Genomic DNA, 18,992 nt, shown 5'->3' with positions numbered 1-18,992 from the left:
TTAGGAGCAGAAGAACGGTGCAAATGCCAAACAACCCCAGGACGTCCTTATGGCAGGGCCTGGAGGAACAACGGCTCCCCGTTATTCCTTGAGCTGTTGTAAACCTGAGCAACCGGGGCCTGTCTGTATACGCTCCGCCCCCTCAAGGGGCATGAGTAAATGGGTAGACTGGTGGTCCACAGGATGTAATGAGTTATCCCCAAAAATGGTTAGCACCGATTGGTTAGGCCACAGTGCAATTTGGCTCTTCAGGTGTGCAGGGCAGCATAGGGGCTGCCTGCTCTTGACTCGCCCGTAAGTTGGAAAAAGGGGGATGGTGACAATGGGTAATTTAGATAGCCAGCACCTCTGTTATGATCGACTTTTCGGCTCTCAGTCAGGAAGGTACCTTCCTGACTGAGAGCCGAAAAGTGGACGGGAGATCAACAACTTTTGCTGCCCGAAAGGAGATTTGGCGCTATTACCTTGGACATCTTATTTACATATTGGAGGATGTCGTCCGACACTTGAACATACTCGCGAGAGTATGGATACCGCAAATACACACATATGAACTTCAAATACAATTCTTTGGGGGCAATACGTTACCGGTCCGGGCGCGTTATATCGCACTAACTTGAATTATTGATGATCTGGAAAACAGAATCCGGACAAATCACGAACTTATATTCTCAGGACAAATACGATCTTCTACCTCCAGAATACATGCATTTTTGGAGCCTTGAAAAAGTCGCAAGGCAAGCGACGAAAAAAGTGTCGGCTGTAGCTGTATCATTGTTAGAACAACTGAACAACTATGATGAAGATTGCTTGCTGAACTGATTATACATTGAACACTTTTTTATATTAAACAATTTTGCTGTTTGTGGATACTCAGCTGTTTACTTGTATGTGCTGTGCTCTGTCTTTGGATTAATTCACCCGTAAGTTGGCCCACTATGTTGGCATATTTCTTATGCAAAAAAAACCTGCAGCAATGTTTTCTCTAACGACCAATATGTCTTGTGTGTTCTTTATTATGGTATTGCTGTATTTGCGGGTTGGGTGTGTTGCCGATATTGCACCAAGAACTCTCACGGGGTACCAGCAGGCTCAGGTGGTTTTTCTGAGTGCGTAGCACACCATATCTGCTCCAATCAACCGGGGGCAGCACAGTATGATGAAGGATCAGGATCAGCTAGCAGAGCTCTCATTTAGAGCGCCAATTGGCCATTTTTAGTTTGAACTTTAGACATTCTTTACATCTAATGAGTGTAGCATTTTTCCGCTGTGATTTGTGGATTTGGAAAGAAAGCTTTGAGTACGATAGGCCCATTAAGATGAAAGACTTTCTCCTTTTGAATGAACTTGGGATTGGTTCATATTATCACTCTGTCCTCTTTGAATTATAAAAAGCGTTCTTTAACTGTGAAGAATTGAATTTCACTCATTCTTCTTGCAGATGTTAAGGCTGGTAGTAGTACCACTTCCCATGAGAAGTTTTAGATCATTTCTGTGAATGGGCTTGAATGGATCCTTCATCAACCGCGAAAGGATCAAATTAAGCTACCAAAATGGAGGAGGTTGCTTTATTAGAGAAAAGACTCACAAAAGCCCTTTAAGAATGAATCTCTTTGATGAGTCTATTTGGCAACAAAGAAGAGGAACAAGAAGATTTCCTGAATCTGGATGTAGCTTCTAAGGGCACTTTAATTGAAGTATAACCCAGGCTCGCTCTGGCTAGATGTAGCAAATATGGCAGAACAGGTTCTGGTGGACCTGAAAGAGGATGAATCTGTGATTTCTGGCACCACAAACAAACATGTTTACATTTGAACTTATAAGTCTTGTTTGTAGAATCAGCTCTGACTCTAGCAAGAATGTCTTTACACTCTTGCAGCATATTTACATCGTGTACTCGCCAAGGAGCCTTTAGAACCTCCGTTGCTGGTTGACTCAGGTTACGAGAAGTTCTGCTCCTGGATCTCCAAGGCGCTTGACGCCCTTATTCCTATTACCGCTTGTAAAGTCAGCTCCAGGGACTCCAGTCCGTGGTACGATGGTGCCTTACGTACACTCAAGGGTAGTTGTAGGCGAGCAGAGAGGGCTTGGCGGAAGGCGTACGATAGCGGGAAAAAAGCTATTTATCTCGCCTCCGTCAAAGTATACCACCGGGCTGTTTGCCAAGCTCGGGCAGCTTACTACGCTACTGAATTCGGCAACAGCTCCAACCCCTCTAAAACCATCTTTAAAGTGATGAAGGATCTTTTGGCAAAGCGTGCCTGTACTACGTCGAATGGTTCCACCACTCACTGTGAGGCTCTCGCTCGTTTTTTTTTGGAAAAGGTCCAAAACATCTATCGGACGTTCCCTTGTACTGGGCCTCCGGTTGAGCCCCCGATTAACATCTATGGTGTTTCCACCTTGCACGTGCTGCCCCCGCTGACATCAGAGGGGTTTGACCTTCTGGCTCTGCAGGTTAAATCAGGGTCCCCCGCTGATCCGCTTACAGCGACTCTTTTTAGAGAACAGTCGTTTGTGGGACGGGCCGTGGTTCACTCCTTGATTAACATCTCGTTGGAATCAAGCACGGTACCCGCTAGCTGGAAGCGGGCAGTGGTTTCTCCCATTTTGAAGAAGCCGTCCCTGGATCCAGATAAACCTGAAAACTACCGGCCCATCTCCTTACTTCCGTGGCCGACCAAAGTGTTGGAGGCCCATGTCAACAAAGTTCTTTCGGCTCACCTTATCCATGCTAACATCTTGGATTCCACCCAGAATGGGTTCCGTGCTGGACACAGCACGGAGACCGCCCTCCTCTCCATGGCTGAACACCTTCGCACGGTGATGGATGCGGGACAGACAGCAGCGCTCGTCTTATTGGACTTGAGCGCCGCGTTTGATACTGTTTCGCATCCTATCCTGTTGCATCGCCTGGAGGAGATTGGGCTGGGTGGACCTGCCCTCCAGTGGTTCCGGTCTTTCCTAGACGATCGTTTCTTTAGCGTTGCCGTCCCACCGTTCCAGTCCCAATTCCATCCTTTGAAACAGGGGGTGCCGCAAGGATCCTCGCTGAGCCCCACGTTGTTTAACCTCTACGTGAGACCGCTGGCTGAGGTCGTCAAGCAATGGGGCATGACTATGGTCTCATATGCCGACGACACTCAGCTAGCGGTTACGATCAGCGGGGATGCTGACCAGGATGCCCCCAGGTTTCAGAGTGGACTTAGGGCGGTGGCGAGCTGGATGAAGAACAACTGTCTCCAGCTCAACGCTAAGAAAACAGAGATCATGATCGTAGGTAAGAGATCGGAGCTGTGGGGGGACAGGTGGTGGCCTATGGAGCTGGGGCCGGCCCCCCGTCCGGTCACGGAATTAAAGAACTTAGGAGTATGGATGGATCCCTCCCTCAGCTACGTTGGCCACACGAAGAAAATCGCGGCCTGTTGCTTTGGCATCTTACGGTCGCTTCGCCCTGTTTTGAAGTTCTTTGACCATCGCACCAGGCAGCTGATAGTCCAGGCTACAGTGTTATCTCGCCTGGACTATGCCAGCTCTCTTCTAGTAGGGTCCAATGTGGCTGAGGTTACCCGCCTTCAACGCGTCCAGAACGCTGCAGCGAGAGCTATTGTCGGCCTACCCCGTACTTGTTCTGCCTCCAGCACTTTGAGATCACTGCACTGGCTGCTTATCAGGGCCAGAATTCAGTTTAAAGTGCTGTGTATGGCGTTCAAGATTCTGAGGGGGGTAGGTCCCCCTATTCTTGCGGACCTTTTGTCTTGGTATGTGCCTACTCGGCCCCTGAGATCCATGGGTCAGGCACTTACTGTGATCCCCCGATACAGGCTGTGTCGGGTCGGTGGCCGTTCTTTCCGGGTCAGAGCAGCCGAGCTCTGGAACTCCCTTCCTGTAGAGTTGCGACTGCTAGATGATCTCTTAGTCTTTCGTAAAGCCTTAAAAACCTTTTTGTTTTAATCAATTCACTTCCCTCCTTTCTGTTGTGTTTCTTGTGGTGTTGCATTTTTACCTGCCATGCGCCTGGACGCCCCTTAGCTGGGGCAGCAGTGCGCATTACAAATGTATGTAAAAAAAAAAAAAATTTAGTATTACATATTAACTGTGTTCAGGAGTTATACTTATAAGTGCCAAAACGCTGGATCCGGATAAAGCATCTGGCTGTGGTTCATTGACGATAACATTGGAAATGGCTTCAGGCAAATACGATATTTCTCCAAGAGTGGGATCAGTTTGGCGAACCAAAATCTGACTGGGCAATTTTGGGTCGATCAAAATGATCCTGCATGGTTCTTGCTTCATTTTGTTGAGAATCTGCATGCTTAATGGGATCAGGGAAAATAGTACGCGAAGATCCCTTACCATCTAATCGAAAATATTTTCCCCTACGAACCCGGTTGTGGAACCCAACTTGCATAAAACTGGTATTTTCAATTCCAATTAGTTGGTTTGCACCAAAGCTGGAAGCCATAGTCTAGGGTTTCTTGGTTGAAGTCTCAGCTTCAACAATTTTGATCTCAGGGTGGTGCTCTGCTTTTAATTGTACCTGATGTTTTAATGCCCACTTCTAAATTTTCTGAGCTTCTTGAGATCTCGATGGTGGTCTTGTGCTTCCTTGCTTGTAGATGTAATTTATAGTGGTGGTATTGTCCATGTGTATTAGAACTGATTCCCTCTTGATTCTGGGGAGGAAGGCCTACAGACTCAATGCAACTGCCTTGTGTTCCAAAAGATTTATGATAAGATTTTTGTATTGTTGACACCATTTCCCACTGATTTGTAAATCCTGAGGTTGTGTACCCTATCCTTCTTGGGAGGCATCGGTCATCACTACAAAATCAGCTGATTGAGGCAGGAAGGTCAATGCTATAAAAATGTGGTCATTTTGAGTCCAGCAAGGAAGAGACTCCTTCAAGGTTGGAGTGATTTGGATGATGCCCTCAAAAGAGACATTAGTTTGAAGCCATTGTTTGTCCAATTCCTCTTGGAGAGACCTCATTTGGAGCCAGAAAAATAGTACTAGAGGAATGCTTAATGGCATCATGCCTAGAAGGAACTTGAACAGGTAAACAGAAACAGACTTTTTATGCATCACCCTTTCCGCTTTCAGCCTTAGCCTGTTTTGTCTGTCTTCTGTGAGATATGCCTTGTCCTGAGTGGTGTATAAATTGGATCATAAAACCGTTATGGTCTTTGATGGATGAAGTGATGATTTTTGTGGGTTTAGGGTTAAGTCTAGGTTCCTTAATGGAGTTAGAAAGGTAATTGTCCCTTTGTTCGGTTCCTGGCATGTAGGGGATTTTATCAACCAATCATCCAGGTATGGAAATACTTGATAACCTTTCTGCCTTAGGTAAGCTGTCACTGTTTTGTAAAAAGGCAACCATGCAGATCTGGGTCCAAATTGGAGGACTTTGAACTGATAATGAATGCTGGCTACTCTGAATATTAAGAACTGTTGCTGCTTTGGAAGAATGGCAATGTGAAAATAAATACCCTGAAAGTCAAGGGTATGTAGCCTCCACGCTACAGGAGCTGAAGGATGTCTTGGATAGTAACCATATGAAATTATTGTTTTCTTACATATTTGTTTAACCTCCGCAGGTCTAAAATGGACCTCTTTTCTCCTGTCTTTTTCTTGATCCAGAAGAAGCAGGAATAAAACTCCTTTCCCCTCTGATTGCATGGTATTCCTTCTATCGCACCCATGTTGAGCATGGTAAATATTTTCCTTTGTAGCTGCGCAAGATGGAGAAAGAATGAACCTGTCTGAGGTATTTGAGGTGGTCTGTTTGTAAATTCCAATATATGCCATGGGTAACTAGATCTAAAATCCAATTGTCCCTTATGATTAACATCAAATGAATAGATAGTTTGGGTCCCTGTTGGCATCTAGTATACACTTGTGAGTAACACACAAGTTCATTCTGTATTTGTTTTGTACTTGTGTCTCTTCCCTATGAAGATTTTTTTCTCCTTGCAGTTTGCTTGCTATAAGTGTCTGAAGGTGGTTGTCTGTACTGTTGTTGAGGCTTTTGCCGTCTGTATTGTTGCTGAAAGGGCTGGTACTGGTGTAATCAATAAAGTTGGTATCCTTCTCTTTAGGAGAACATACCCCTGCCTCTTGCCCACAAAATGGCATTTGCCTCATATTCAAGCAAACCCATATTTAAGCAAAACTCATATTTAAGCAAAGGAGAGGAGTTGTCCTAATGGCTAGGGCGGTATCCCTTGAATCTCGGGAACCAGGTTTGAGTCTCAGCAATGACTCTGAACATCTTGTGATTCTGAGCAAATCACTTAATCTCCCCGTGCCTTACAAAAATGAGTGTGTCCTCATGTAACGCAACTGGTGCTAAGTAAAGCGCTCTGAAACCCGATACCTTTGGGTCAAGTTCGCGCCAAATAAAACTCCATTAAAAAAACACAGCGATCTTGCAGTGCCAGTGTCTATTTTTATGAATTGTAGCACCACATCAATGTGTCTTCCAAATGATACTCCTCCATCAAAAGGCATGTCTAGAATTTTACTCTGGACTTCAGGTCTGAAGAAAGTAGTGCCGAGAACAGCAGCATTTGCCAATTGCTGGAAGCCTGTGGAGGCGATATCCGTTGCACAATCAATAATTTCTGAAGAGGCTTGTTCGCCTTCTTGTGAAATCTTCTTGCCTCTATCCTTACATCCTCTGGTATTCTATCTATGTAAGGAGATATATTAGACAACATCTGCCACTCGTATCTGGCAAGAATCTCTGGAGAATTGGCCACTCATACAGGTATAGCGGACATTGAGGAAAATCTCTTTCCTATGTTAACACGACATCTACCCTCACTATCCGTTTGCATTGATATAGGCGTAGAGAAGTTCTTGGAAGGACTCTAAGCTGCTTGCGTTATGATAGTATCTTGTTTAGCATATCCCATCAAACATACTGGTTAATTTTCTGGTGTCTTATATAATTTATCCAACCTGGGCAGGACAGCACTCACTGGAGTCTTCATAATTTTCACACCTTCCTCCCAGATACAGTTCACAAACAGGATAGCTCTAATGGGTTTTATAGCAGACGCTTTAAAATTGATATAAACAAAGCAATCCATCTGTTTCACTGGCATTGGCAACTCAAATAGTTTTGCTGCTCGCTGTATCAGAGAATGGAATCTCCCAATGTCATCAGGAAGGAAATCGACCGCATGAGGAACTGACAGTGAAGTAGCCAGTAGCAGGTAATCGTCCCATTCATTAGATGCACTGTTGTAGTTTGTTACTTCACCTTATTCTCTCTCCTCATCTGAGGACACCACATCATCCGCAGGCAGAACCAAAATGCTTGAAGCTGGCGGTCTTTTTGGTGTATGCACTGCTGGTAAATTACGAGGAGTAGGAGGTTGAATTTGAGGAGAGGGAATTGTTTGTGCTGGTGATGCAGCGTGAGAGGGCTCTGAAAATCTATTATAATTGTCCTGCAACATGAAAGTCATTAACCAAAGCTCTTAGTACTTGTACCATCTCTTCCTTTGACTCATAATGTTCATAGGGTTGGTAATGATGTATATATGAAGTAGACGTATCCATAAATTGTGCTCCTGGGGAATAATAATCTTCCTCACAATATTCCTTACTCTCCTCTTGATATTTGATATATAGTTCCATATCTAACAAATGAGTTGGTGGAAGAGGTAAACTTTACTCGAAGATGTGTGTTCAGGCATTAGTAAAACTAAAGGAGAATAAAATGATTCTTACATTGATGGTATTGTGGACAATGGTGTCAACGATAACCTTGATGACATTATCGGCGTCTTTGCTGTCAACAGCGTTACCTCTTTCACCATTGATGTAGTTGTTGATGATTTTCTCTTCAACAACTGCCCCATAGGTGAGATATTAGGTGCTGCGAATGATGACAATGGTACCATCACCTTCGACGATACCGCCAATGGTATGGGCAGTCGTTTTCTCTCTAGAGTGGATTTCTCTGTTGACAGCAATAAGGAAGGCTTTTTAAACTGTAACAACAATCTTGGAGAAGCTGTTGTTGGCTCTGATTTTGATATTTTTAATGAGCCGTCCTCTTTGGAATGCTTATGTGAGCACTGATTAATGCCATGATAAAACAATTTATACTCTATGAGGTTGTCTAGTACTTATAGAGAACATCTGGCAGCTGAAAATGGTAAAAGTATGCAATGACAAATGCAAAATCACAAACAAGAATATATGATGTATAGCTACAATGATGATTACGCTGGAAGATCTAGACATAACTTTTATTACTGGGAATACTATGATTCATGCGAAACTAAGATACAGACCATGTATAATAGAAATGATGTGTTAATTTTTAAGCCTCATAATGAATCTCTAGAATTAAAAACATCATGATGCATTAATCATCCAATAGGAACTTTAGTACCATCTCTCGAGGAACATCAATTTATATTAGAAAGTTGGTCCATAGTGGAACTCACTTAGAATCGAGTCGTATTGACCTGTACTACTGATTGTCTGAAAGCATCAGTGCTAATAGATTCGATCTTCAACATTCCCGGTTTTATTAATTGAGCAGAGATATCTTGGTAGAAACACAATTGACTCTTCATTAATCGGGTAAATATAGATTCGTATTGCTTCATAATACTTGATACCATTCAAAGTATCCATTCTAAGATGGCGCCTGCGGTCGTCGCAGCGACATTTACAAAATCTCGCAAGTGTACGCAATGTAGTATACACGGAAGTAGAGTGCTGTGAGGGATCAAACGAGTTGGCATTGCGACCGGGAGTAATCGGTTAGTTATTTGGGAATCTGGCACTTCAGTTGAAGATACTATTGTGGTGAGGAGTGTTAGGAAAAACGGGTTTTTGAAGTATAGATAGCTGGGATATATAGAATCAGTCATTGTGATTCTTTATACCCTTTGCAGCCTTAGCAGAGTTTGAAGCTTATTAATAAAAGTCTGATGAGACGGAGGATTTGTTGTTGACTGGGTAAGCAAAATGTGTAGTTATCGCTGAACGAGTTTATATATTTACGGTGACAACTAGAATAATTGCACTTTGTTGTTGATGCAGTTTACAGCAAGAAGTTGTCGTCGGTTTTTAGAATTCGTGAAGGTGCGAAAATTCAAACAGTAAGAAGGTATAGGTATGGGCAGTCATGTACATTTATTTTATAACGGTGCATATAGAATGATTTAAGTGAGGACCAAAGGTAATGATGAAGATGAAGGTTAGGAAATTTGTTTAGTCTCCTCTGTGCTTAAGCAATATTAAGGTTGTGAGCTAAACTATAAAGGCCTGTATCATGAACGCATTCTCATATAACAACTATGAGTCGCTTTCAAGGTGATAAAAGCTAACAAAGAGTCCACAGCTTCTCAGTTAGTGGTGTATATAAAGTGCATTGAAATAGTATTTACCAATTGTTTTTAGAGTGATATCCACAATTTCACACACTAAAACAAAGTCAAATGACAAATGAAAATGCTTTGTATAATTAAGATATTTGATTGTTTAATTTGTTTGAACATCGATACCACAAAATGCGAAAAAATGCAGTTATATATGTTTTTTTACAGATCATTGGCCACTGAAGAAGTGCAGGTCATCCCAAAATGAATTGGGCTATGACACAACTGGATGTTTTCCTTCTTTGTAATACATGTATAATGATAATGTAATGACTTTACATGATTGTTAACCAATGGAAATATAATTGTTTTATATGATGATTAAATGATATATATGGATTGTAAAAACAAATGATGATTTTGAGTAATTGAAAATAAATTAGATTAGAGAGTAGTATTTTCCCCCAAACGCTGTGCACTAGTGAGTCTAGGTAGCCCAAATGGTACATGGCCCCCTTTTGATGCGAGCACGGAGGACATGCCCTGATATGTGTGGCATGTCTTGATAGTGAAATACTGCCAATGTTGTTTTTACTATTAAAAGGCTATCTGTCCCATAGAATAGAATGGAAGTTTATTTATAACATCTTATAAATATAACTTCCCATGGGGACAAGATAGAAATATGGAGGTTGATATGACTGAACTCAGAATATAGAAAATGCCTCTTTTAGTAAAGATGATTTTTATATCGAGTGTTTGAAAATACCACTTTAAGAAAGTGGGTATTTTCTTGCTTAGCCATCCTGTGTGCCTCTGCTGGTTTTTGGATTGACTGTCTGACTTTTGAATAACAGGGGCTGGGAATGTGCATTCTCTCAGATGGCAACCGGGGAGGGGGTGTTGATATGTGTCCTGCCTTTTCTATATGAGCCTGGGCTGGGCTGAATAGACCTGGTATGCATTTGGAGTAGGGGGAGGAAATGTTCTTGCATCTGAATAGGCCTGGTCTGCCTTACACAATGCTGTCTTCACCACCTGCTGGGCAGCTGCACCAGAGAAGACAGATCGGTTTTGACTGAGCACAGGGCTTCTCTGCCACAAGAGAACAAAGACAATTGCTGTATACATATTGGGGCCCAGACCTCAGAGCTTTAGATTACTGCTGAACTAAGGAACCTGCCAAGAAGAAGAGCCAAAAAAGCTGGAGGAGGAGTACTGCCCCTGTGCTGTGTGCTGTAGGGGTTGGCCTGCAGTGGTTGCTTCTGTCTAGGGCAGGGAAAGGACTGGAGCATGCTTTTAACAATCTGCTGTTAGAGTTTTCTCTAAGTAGAGCTTGCCTCCTGTTGAAAGTCTCAGGGATCGAAAAGACTTCAAAGATCACTTCTGGGAATCAAGAGGAACCTTTGCCAAGGAGAAGAGCTGGAGAAACTGAGGAGGAATAATGCCCCTGTGCTGATTGCTCTCTGGGGTTGGCCTGCTGTGGCTTCTTTCTGCCAAAGAAAGGAAACAAGACTTTGCTGTTTACTGTGTCCTATGCTTAAGGAAGATCTCCAAGGACTTGAAGAAGAGCTAGCCTCTTGTTCTGAGGTCTCAGGGACACAAAGACTTCACCACAGCTCCCGTGAACTTCCTTCCTAGGATTTCTATCATGCCAATAGGTGCCTGTAGCTGTTCTGGGCCTCTGGAGGTTGTTGTGGCTGTTGGGAGCTGAATACGCAATGCAACAACGAGTAGCATGACATATCCGTGGCTGTTTCTGATGCATCAGAGAAGAAACTGATGCAGCTCCTGCCCGCGGCTCAAAAAAATCACAGCGCGTTGCATCTAGTGCACCGGTTCCTGAGGTCTGAGATCACCGCACCGATTCCATCACAACCCCTGCTGTGTGGCTGCAAGAACCGACTCATCATCCCGGATTGTCGCATCACATCGAGGCGCCAGGTCTGTCGCATCATTGGGGGACACAGTAAGAAACTGATGCATCCCCTCCACGCAGTACGAAACCGACGCACCACCTTTTCTCGGGTAAGGAAATAACACATCACCTCCCCTGTGTAACAGTAATGAACCAATACATCACCTCCCCCGGAGTAAGGAACAGATGCATCACCTTCCCTGAGTGTAAGGAACCGACGCATCACCTTCCCTGCGACCCATTTTGTTTGTGTGCGCGATGCATCCAAGGTACTTTGCGTGAAAAGTGCAGCATCTGCAATTGCTTTGAACTGAACTATTTCTACAATTTTAAAGACATATTTGTATTACAGTATTGTGGATTTTTGTTGTTTTGGTTTTGTTTGGTTTAGATAAAGATTACTTATTTTTCTAAACTGTCCATTTGTAGTGTTTTCACTGTATTACTGTATGTGTTTAGAAATGTTTAAACACTGCCTCTGGGATAAGCCTGTCTGCTTGTGCCTAGCTACAAAGGGGGTGAGCAGGTTTTTTTTTAGAAGTGTATCCTCCTTATCATGACCAGTACATACTTGGACAAAGGTAAATACCTCTGCCAACTAGAGACCAACTAGAAACCCGTATTTCTAACAATGACCAATTGTTCAGATTTTGATCATTACCCAATTCTTAAGGGTTCAGGGACGGCAACGTCTCTTTAATCAGTTTACCTTTCATTTGCTATCATCACCACCTGTGAAGGAGACAGAAATTAGGACAGTTGAACGGGGAAGGTCAAGCCAAACAGGGATATGTATCTGGTATGAGAAAAATTGTTTTATCCAAGTTAATTAAACACTTGCATGCCACTTCTAACTAGTTGCCCAATAAATAATAGTTGATGTCTTAAAGAATGACTGACTATGCTTTCTGCATGTATTGTCTAAATGGACAACATCGTGATTGGTTTACAAGAATGCAATAGTACATTTCTTCCTCATAAAACATTTTTGTAATTAATTCTACTTACTTAAACTCATTTGGTAGCAATAACTTTCCAAGTCTGAGAAAGTTCAGTACATGTCTGAACATTTGCCCATCTCCATTAATTTGTAGAGTCAGCCCCCACCTAATCCAGTGAACTTTTTTCTGGTTGAGCAGTATCTCAGAATTCTGGAATAAGAAATCAATAGGGGGTCTCTCATACAGGAATCAAATATGTATGGGAAACAAATCAGCTGCATAAACATTAGTTAACAAGCTCAAAATATATTATCAAACTATTCTTACACATTTAAAGAAAAACTAATTTTAAAAAAGTATGTTATTTCTATTTGTGGTTGTCATTGATAATATGCATAACCCTTGGTACTACTTTGATCCTCTATGTGACACACCAGGGTTACTAAGGTGTGTATATTTCCCTTCAAACACTTACAGAACCAAGAAATATGCACCTTTAAATGCCAACATGAAAGAACTCAAATAGTGCACTTCTAGCTGCAGTGACTGTGGGAATAGCTCAAATTTTAGGTCTGGCATAAGACTACTTTAGCTATATTGCAAAGCACATGAAAACACATCACACTGTATGTAACAAACAGAAAGGAGTTTGAATCACAACCTTTAGCCACCAGTCTTTTTGTAAAACCCCCTTCAGATATTGGCTTCATGGATGGTCAAATATATTTTGTATGAGCCCAAATCATTTCATGGATGCTCACATTAATTTTGCATTGGCATGAAACCAAAAGTTGTCATTCACCTTGAAGAAGTACACACATACAATGAATGATATTACTTTTTGCACTGTTGCATCTAAGCACTGGGGGAGTTGTGTTGCAGGGATCCTGCTCACGAACAGAACTTTGTTTGGGACCATAGAACATCAGCATGCAGGGACTAAGTCACCATACCACATCAGTACCTATGGGCCTGAATCCGATAAGTTTATAGTGCCTCACATGCCCGCCTAATTTTTACAGAGAACCAAGTGAGATGGCACCCCAGAAGACAGCACTCTCGACCCTCTCAAGAATTGTGATACCAGGTCATCCCCTTTAGTCCTCTCACTTGTGTTTGTCTGCCACAAATAGAAAAGAGACACAACGAAAGCTCACAATATTTATTGGAAGTATTGTGCTCCAATATTCAATAACTGCACCACAATTTGAAAACAAATACAGGTCAGTAATGTCATTAGCATTATTAGCAGACGATATACAAGGAACAGCTATGTCCCTTTAGCTGACAGATTTGCCTAATCACACCCTCACCACAGAAGCTTTAGTGGCAAACCCCATACCTTAGCATACATAAGTGGTTGCTCTACATCTCAGCTGAAGCAGCCGTCCCATCTCAGGACCTTTGTTCTGTCTCAAAGTCTCCTCTCTGTGTTTTTTCAAACCGACATGTCCCGGGTCATATGGCAAAACATGTGTTCAAAAACAACAGCTGGGTTTTGTCTATTATGTCTATGTGTTAGTGTACGACCACAGAGAATAAAAAGGAGCAATGTTGTTTGACCATGCCTAAGTTGCTCCGACTAAATCCGAAGAAAAGAACAAAATACAAAAACATGTGCAGTGTGTGAAAATGCAATATGGCACAAAAACAAGTGAGATATCTGGTAACGTTTGCAAAGCAAGAGCGACTTGCAATGTGCATAGTAGGCAAGCATGGGGAAAACGACAATGGGCTATATAGAGAACACACAACATTGATCAGGGTAAATGCACGACAAGTAACTAAATAATATGAAAAAGATAAAAAAATAAGCAAACTCAAAACATGTCTACAGAGCATGTTTATAAGATAGATTACCAATATATAACAAACAAAAAGGTTAATTTAGAAAACATAACCAAATTATTGTGGGCCTGAGGTATCCATAATGTCACTCACAAATTCAAAGGCCAGGAACTCCAAAAAGGATTCAGTTTTCATAGAAGACGATTGATTGACAGCCCAAGTCACAAGTTGCAGAGAACAGGCATGATCCTAGGTCTCAGCTGATGGTGAAATTGCTAACGGATTACCTGCATCCGAGTTAGTGGAACCAGTATTTAGTGATCCATGTGCTGATGCATATATGTAAACAAAAATTCCCAGGCATGCACAAACGTTACTAGCATGTACAGGTGCAGATAAAATTATCTACAAGAACATTACACAACTGCTTTCTCCAATAAACTTGGTTTTAATTTCTTTAAAGTTTTCATAAAAAATCATACGATAAAAATGTATTACAATGTTCAGAGAAAATGCAAACTTCATTGTAAATATACATAATTTGTCATATTTAAAATTTCATTAGACACTATAAAAATAGATGGTTTCCTGTCGACGCGTTTCGACACGTGAGTTGTGTCTTCTTCAGGACTGTACCATCGATATTCTTCTAGTGCGTCAAAAACTGACGTGGATATATTCTAGATGTATCTTTCTAAAAGCGGGTAAAAACCGTAGGAGCACGTAGGTCACAGAGATATAAAGAGACTTAATATCTTAGGTTAGGTGATTCGTATCTAGTTGCATATGTTGTGATGATAATGATAATAAACGGACTGTCCTCTTTCAGTCTATGGCTTATCGAAACGCTGATGCATGCTGTAGACCACACGTGTAGCCGACCCGAATCGATATTATTAGTCAATCTAATCCGAGAGTTTGGTGAAACACGCGGATATGAAGGGGAACGGCCAGATTAAACAGAATGAGGTTCCCATCAGTCCCACGGCGGATCAGATGAAGAGACACTCGGCAAACTTTCACAGATTTAGTTGTCTGTCTAGAGCGGTGCAGTATGAGGACTGATAACGGTAACGTTTATCGATATCTCTGGTCTGTGAGCCGCGTGTGCTGCCTTCCTTCGTTAGATCTCAGCTGATGGTGAGATTGCTAACGGATTACCTGCATCCGAGTTAGTGTAGCCAGTATTTAGTGATCCATGTGCTGATGCACACATCTTCTTTAAGGGGTGGCTCATACCTCACATTGTGGCGAAGCCCCAAACCCAAGGGACAACTTTGAAAATGAGTCACTAAAGGACTCATCAGCAGTTCAATTTCCATGGGAGCAGGTGTATACAAAGCCGGGCAAATAACTAGTGCCCATTCGAAGGGGCACCAGCGGCAGTGGAACACAGGTTGCACGCAGGTAAACGAGGCAGGTCAGAATGTTAGTAGCCAATCAAGTCTAGTTTTTGAAGAAGCAAGATTCCAAAGTATCAAAGCATATGCTCACGACACTACTGGAGCGGTGGTAGTTCCAGGGGGTTTTCAAATGGAACATCCATTGCGTGGAAGCAAACATAGGACTAAAAGGCCGCACATGAAGAATAACAGCAGGGGGGATCCTTCAAACACACTAGAAAAAAGTGAATGAATAAAGGTTGGTATAACTCCGAAGATAGTTTGGAATGAGTTGACCAGGTTCAAAGTTATGATCTTAAAGAAATGCGTGAAACCGGCAGTTTTAGACAAGTTAAAAATTCGATTAACTTTTCTACCAAAATGTAGTGGGAGGTTCGTGTTTAACAGTGCCTGTATCTCGCTGGATGTCCATGCAATATTCATAGCCTTTATGGGCTAACTGGGTGACAAACAAAGCTCCATAAATTAGCTAAGACTGTGTAATAATGTATTTTTTCAGTGGGGTAGGGACACATTTCAAACATTTGGATGTAGGATCTGAAGTATCATATCCTGAAAAATATGTGAATTTGTCTTTGTTTTAGAGCTCCCTTGTGGCAGAGTCGGACAATGTTCCCACTGTATATAATTAAAAAGTGTATGTTGAATACTGACCCTGTGTAGGACATGATGGCCATAATAGTGATAACAGAAAATACCAGTATTAGTAGCAGAATTAAGGTACAGGTCCTCTGATTCAAAAACAGTATAATATCCCATCTCCGAGAGCAAACGATTTACAATTTCAACATCCCAATCTTTTGAATGTAAACCAGGTACTATTACATCACCCATAGAAACTTTAGATACATATGGTATTTACAAGTTCTCAGTAGGACCAACTATGTTTAAAGGGTCTTTATCACAAACAATTCCATCAGTTACTGGAACGGTTGAAATGTTCACAAGGAACAAGTCTCCTTTCAGTTTATGGGAAGAAGAATAGGGGACTATCATCCCATCGACCAGTTCCTTAGCAGAACGTTCTGAGAGTTAGTGGCCATTAATAAACAGGAATAAAACTGTTACAAATACAATCCACAGGAAAGAAAAACCAAGGAAAGTGTTAGCCAACCAAGGCGGTACTAGATATGAAAAGACATGAAAAGAAAACAAAAATCCATGCTGGAGGAGTGTTTAAAACAGAAGAACTGTCTGAGGAAAAATCATCTTAATCTATATAAAACACAGAAGCACTTAGTTTAACAACAGGAGGCTCAGGTTCTGTAACAGGACTCAAAACATCTAAAAGAGGTAGATCCACCAACTGTGGATAAGTGTAAATGACATCAGCTCCAGAAGATGCAGCAGTAAGAACAGTACTTACTTTGGTCATGCTGCTGGTTGCAGGCTCATTCTCCCCCCACCCCCAGTCAGGGAGTAACATCTTTGATGGTACTCACTAGGTGCAGAGGAATGTCCTGTGTAGTAGCATGAACACCCCATGGCCTACTATTTAGAATCAGGTACATGGTGTAGTTTGAAATGTTCAATGGAGGCAAAGCGTTTGCCTTTAGAAGCAGGAAGCAGTGACAGGGCAACAGTCCTCGTTCCTTGGACGTCAAGGACACGCACAGGTGCTTGGTATGATGACCCGAATAGCTTTTTACTGGCCACTTTTTCGCGAACAGGATTTCCAATTTTTGAAATCCAGCAGAAAGCTTAGGTTTCTAGTCGGTATTTGAAAAGGGAGATGTGTTCATTATTTCACTTGATTGGGTGTCATGGAACTTTTGTAGATCCTGTAAGACAGTACAACAATTATATATGTTGAAGGCTGTTGCAGCTGCCAGAATGTCTTGACCGTTAAGGTCTGAAACATACATTTTGATGCCAAAAAGTACTTTGTGTGGGGACCGCCATCTCAGAGATCATTGAGGGAAGTAATTTAGAGCCATTTTAAGCCCTGTAGCAGTTGATGGACTCAACTATGTCCCGTGCCTAATACTCTAGCTGTTAAGGACTGCTTTAAGTCACGGTTCATTCTTTTCACAACATATTCGGCCTTGGACCGGTATGGGGAAGAATAATGCACCTGTGCACCCATGGATGCCATAGAATCCCAGTACATTTTTTACAGGAAAGTCTGGCCCAAGTCCAAGTGAAATGCACTGCATGTATATGTCCCATCAAAGACTTGCAAATCTTCAATAACAGTTCAAGCATCAGATGGTCACTGTTGCCAAACCCAGAGAAATCTAGACCAAGAATCAACTTCAAGTAAAATATATTTGAACGTACTGTCCAAAATCAGTAGACCAAAGTGATCCAAATAAATGCAGTTGAAAGGCTTGTTCGAGACCAACATGTGTGTCTGATCTGGACGAGCCACAGTGGAAGCTGTAATTTGTTTATAAATTTCACAACACAAGACAAATGTTTTGGCTTGTTGATATAAAAAACAAGTTACTTACCAGTAAACTGTGGTTCTCCAGTATTGATATCTTTTATAGATTCAAATGCTTGAATCTTCCGCATCCTCGTGATGGGAGAGTGGCATAGTAACAGTAAAATAGCAGTATTAAAATGTAACATTCAATTGCCAAAGGAAATCAATAGCCTTTACCAACCTATTACCATAGTTTTGAAACATTCAAACTCCAGCCAATCAGAGCATAGACCAAAGAGTCTCCATCCCCTGCAGGACCACCATACCTCAGATTTTGAGCACTAGTACAGTTAGAGGTCCAAGAGAGGTAAGGAAGGGGAACCTGAAAGGGGAGGAGTGACGGCCACATGCGAATATATAAAAGATATTGATACTGGAGAACCAGTATACAGGTAAGTAACTTGTTTTTTTCTCCAGTAGTGTATCTTTTATTGATTCACATGCTTTAATCAGCATAGTAAGCAGTTATCAAAGGGTCAGCGGCGGCAGGTAAGGCAAATCATCCCACAATGAGACCCAAAGCAGAAAATGAAAACAATAGTCATAAAGAACAGGCATTATGAACACACAAATATCTATATTATATATTTATATATTACCTACTGGCGGTCGCCAGTAGGTAGTTATAGTTAGGACCTAGTTACCAAAGGAAAATGGCACCATTCTATTCCCAATAACTTTGGTGCCGGTTGACTATTCTTTGTGAAATTTCCATAGGAAACCTTTGACAAGGGTACAGGTCGAACGGGTGAACGGAATAAGCCCAAATTTGGCAGGGAGAAGCGTCTTGGTCTAGAAAGCACACTTTTGTTTATTTGGTGTAAATTCGGTAGGTAGTTTTTGAGAAATATTGAAATTTATAGATATCGATATTTGGGAATTCTGCCATCTGATTGGCTGAGGCGTTACGAGCACAAGCTTGCTGCTGATTGGCTGTGAGCGGTGCGAGCGGTTGCAACTAGGAAGTGTTGGCCAGCATTTTGTGATCCTGTTGAAGCGAGTAAGGGGAAAAAAGGGGGGGGGGGAAAGTGGGAAATAGGAGGGTAGGAGCACTGTAACCTCTGTGGGGTGTTTAGGGTGTGCTATAGAGGGGATGCAAAGATAAGTATTCACCCCTACCGGTGTGTAAGTGGTGGACTACAGTTGTGGAAGTAGTGTCAGCATGT

At 42.0% G+C, this 18,992-nt stretch overlaps 1 protein-coding gene across 1 annotated transcript in view; it reads right to left on the bottom strand.

The window, feature by feature from the left end:
* KCTD19 (potassium channel tetramerization domain containing 19) overlaps positions 1 to 18,992 on the bottom strand; it is a 2,885,268-nt gene that overhangs the window by 1,135,945 nt on the left and 1,730,331 nt on the right. The window contains exon 8 of the mRNA XM_086945566.1: positions 12,275 to 12,417. Within this exon, the coding sequence (XP_086801692.1) occupies positions 12,275 to 12,417 (143 nt within the window). The remainder of the gene's footprint in view (positions 1 to 12,274; positions 12,418 to 18,992) is intronic.

This window comes from Lissotriton vulgaris, chromosome 12, assembly GCF_964263255.1.
Source record: "Lissotriton vulgaris chromosome 12, aLisVul1.2, whole genome shotgun sequence".
NCBI lineage: Eukaryota > Metazoa > Chordata > Amphibia > Caudata > Salamandridae > Lissotriton > Lissotriton vulgaris.
The sequence above is the reverse complement of the archived record's forward strand: the minus strand, read 5'-3'. Positions and strand labels throughout refer to the sequence as shown.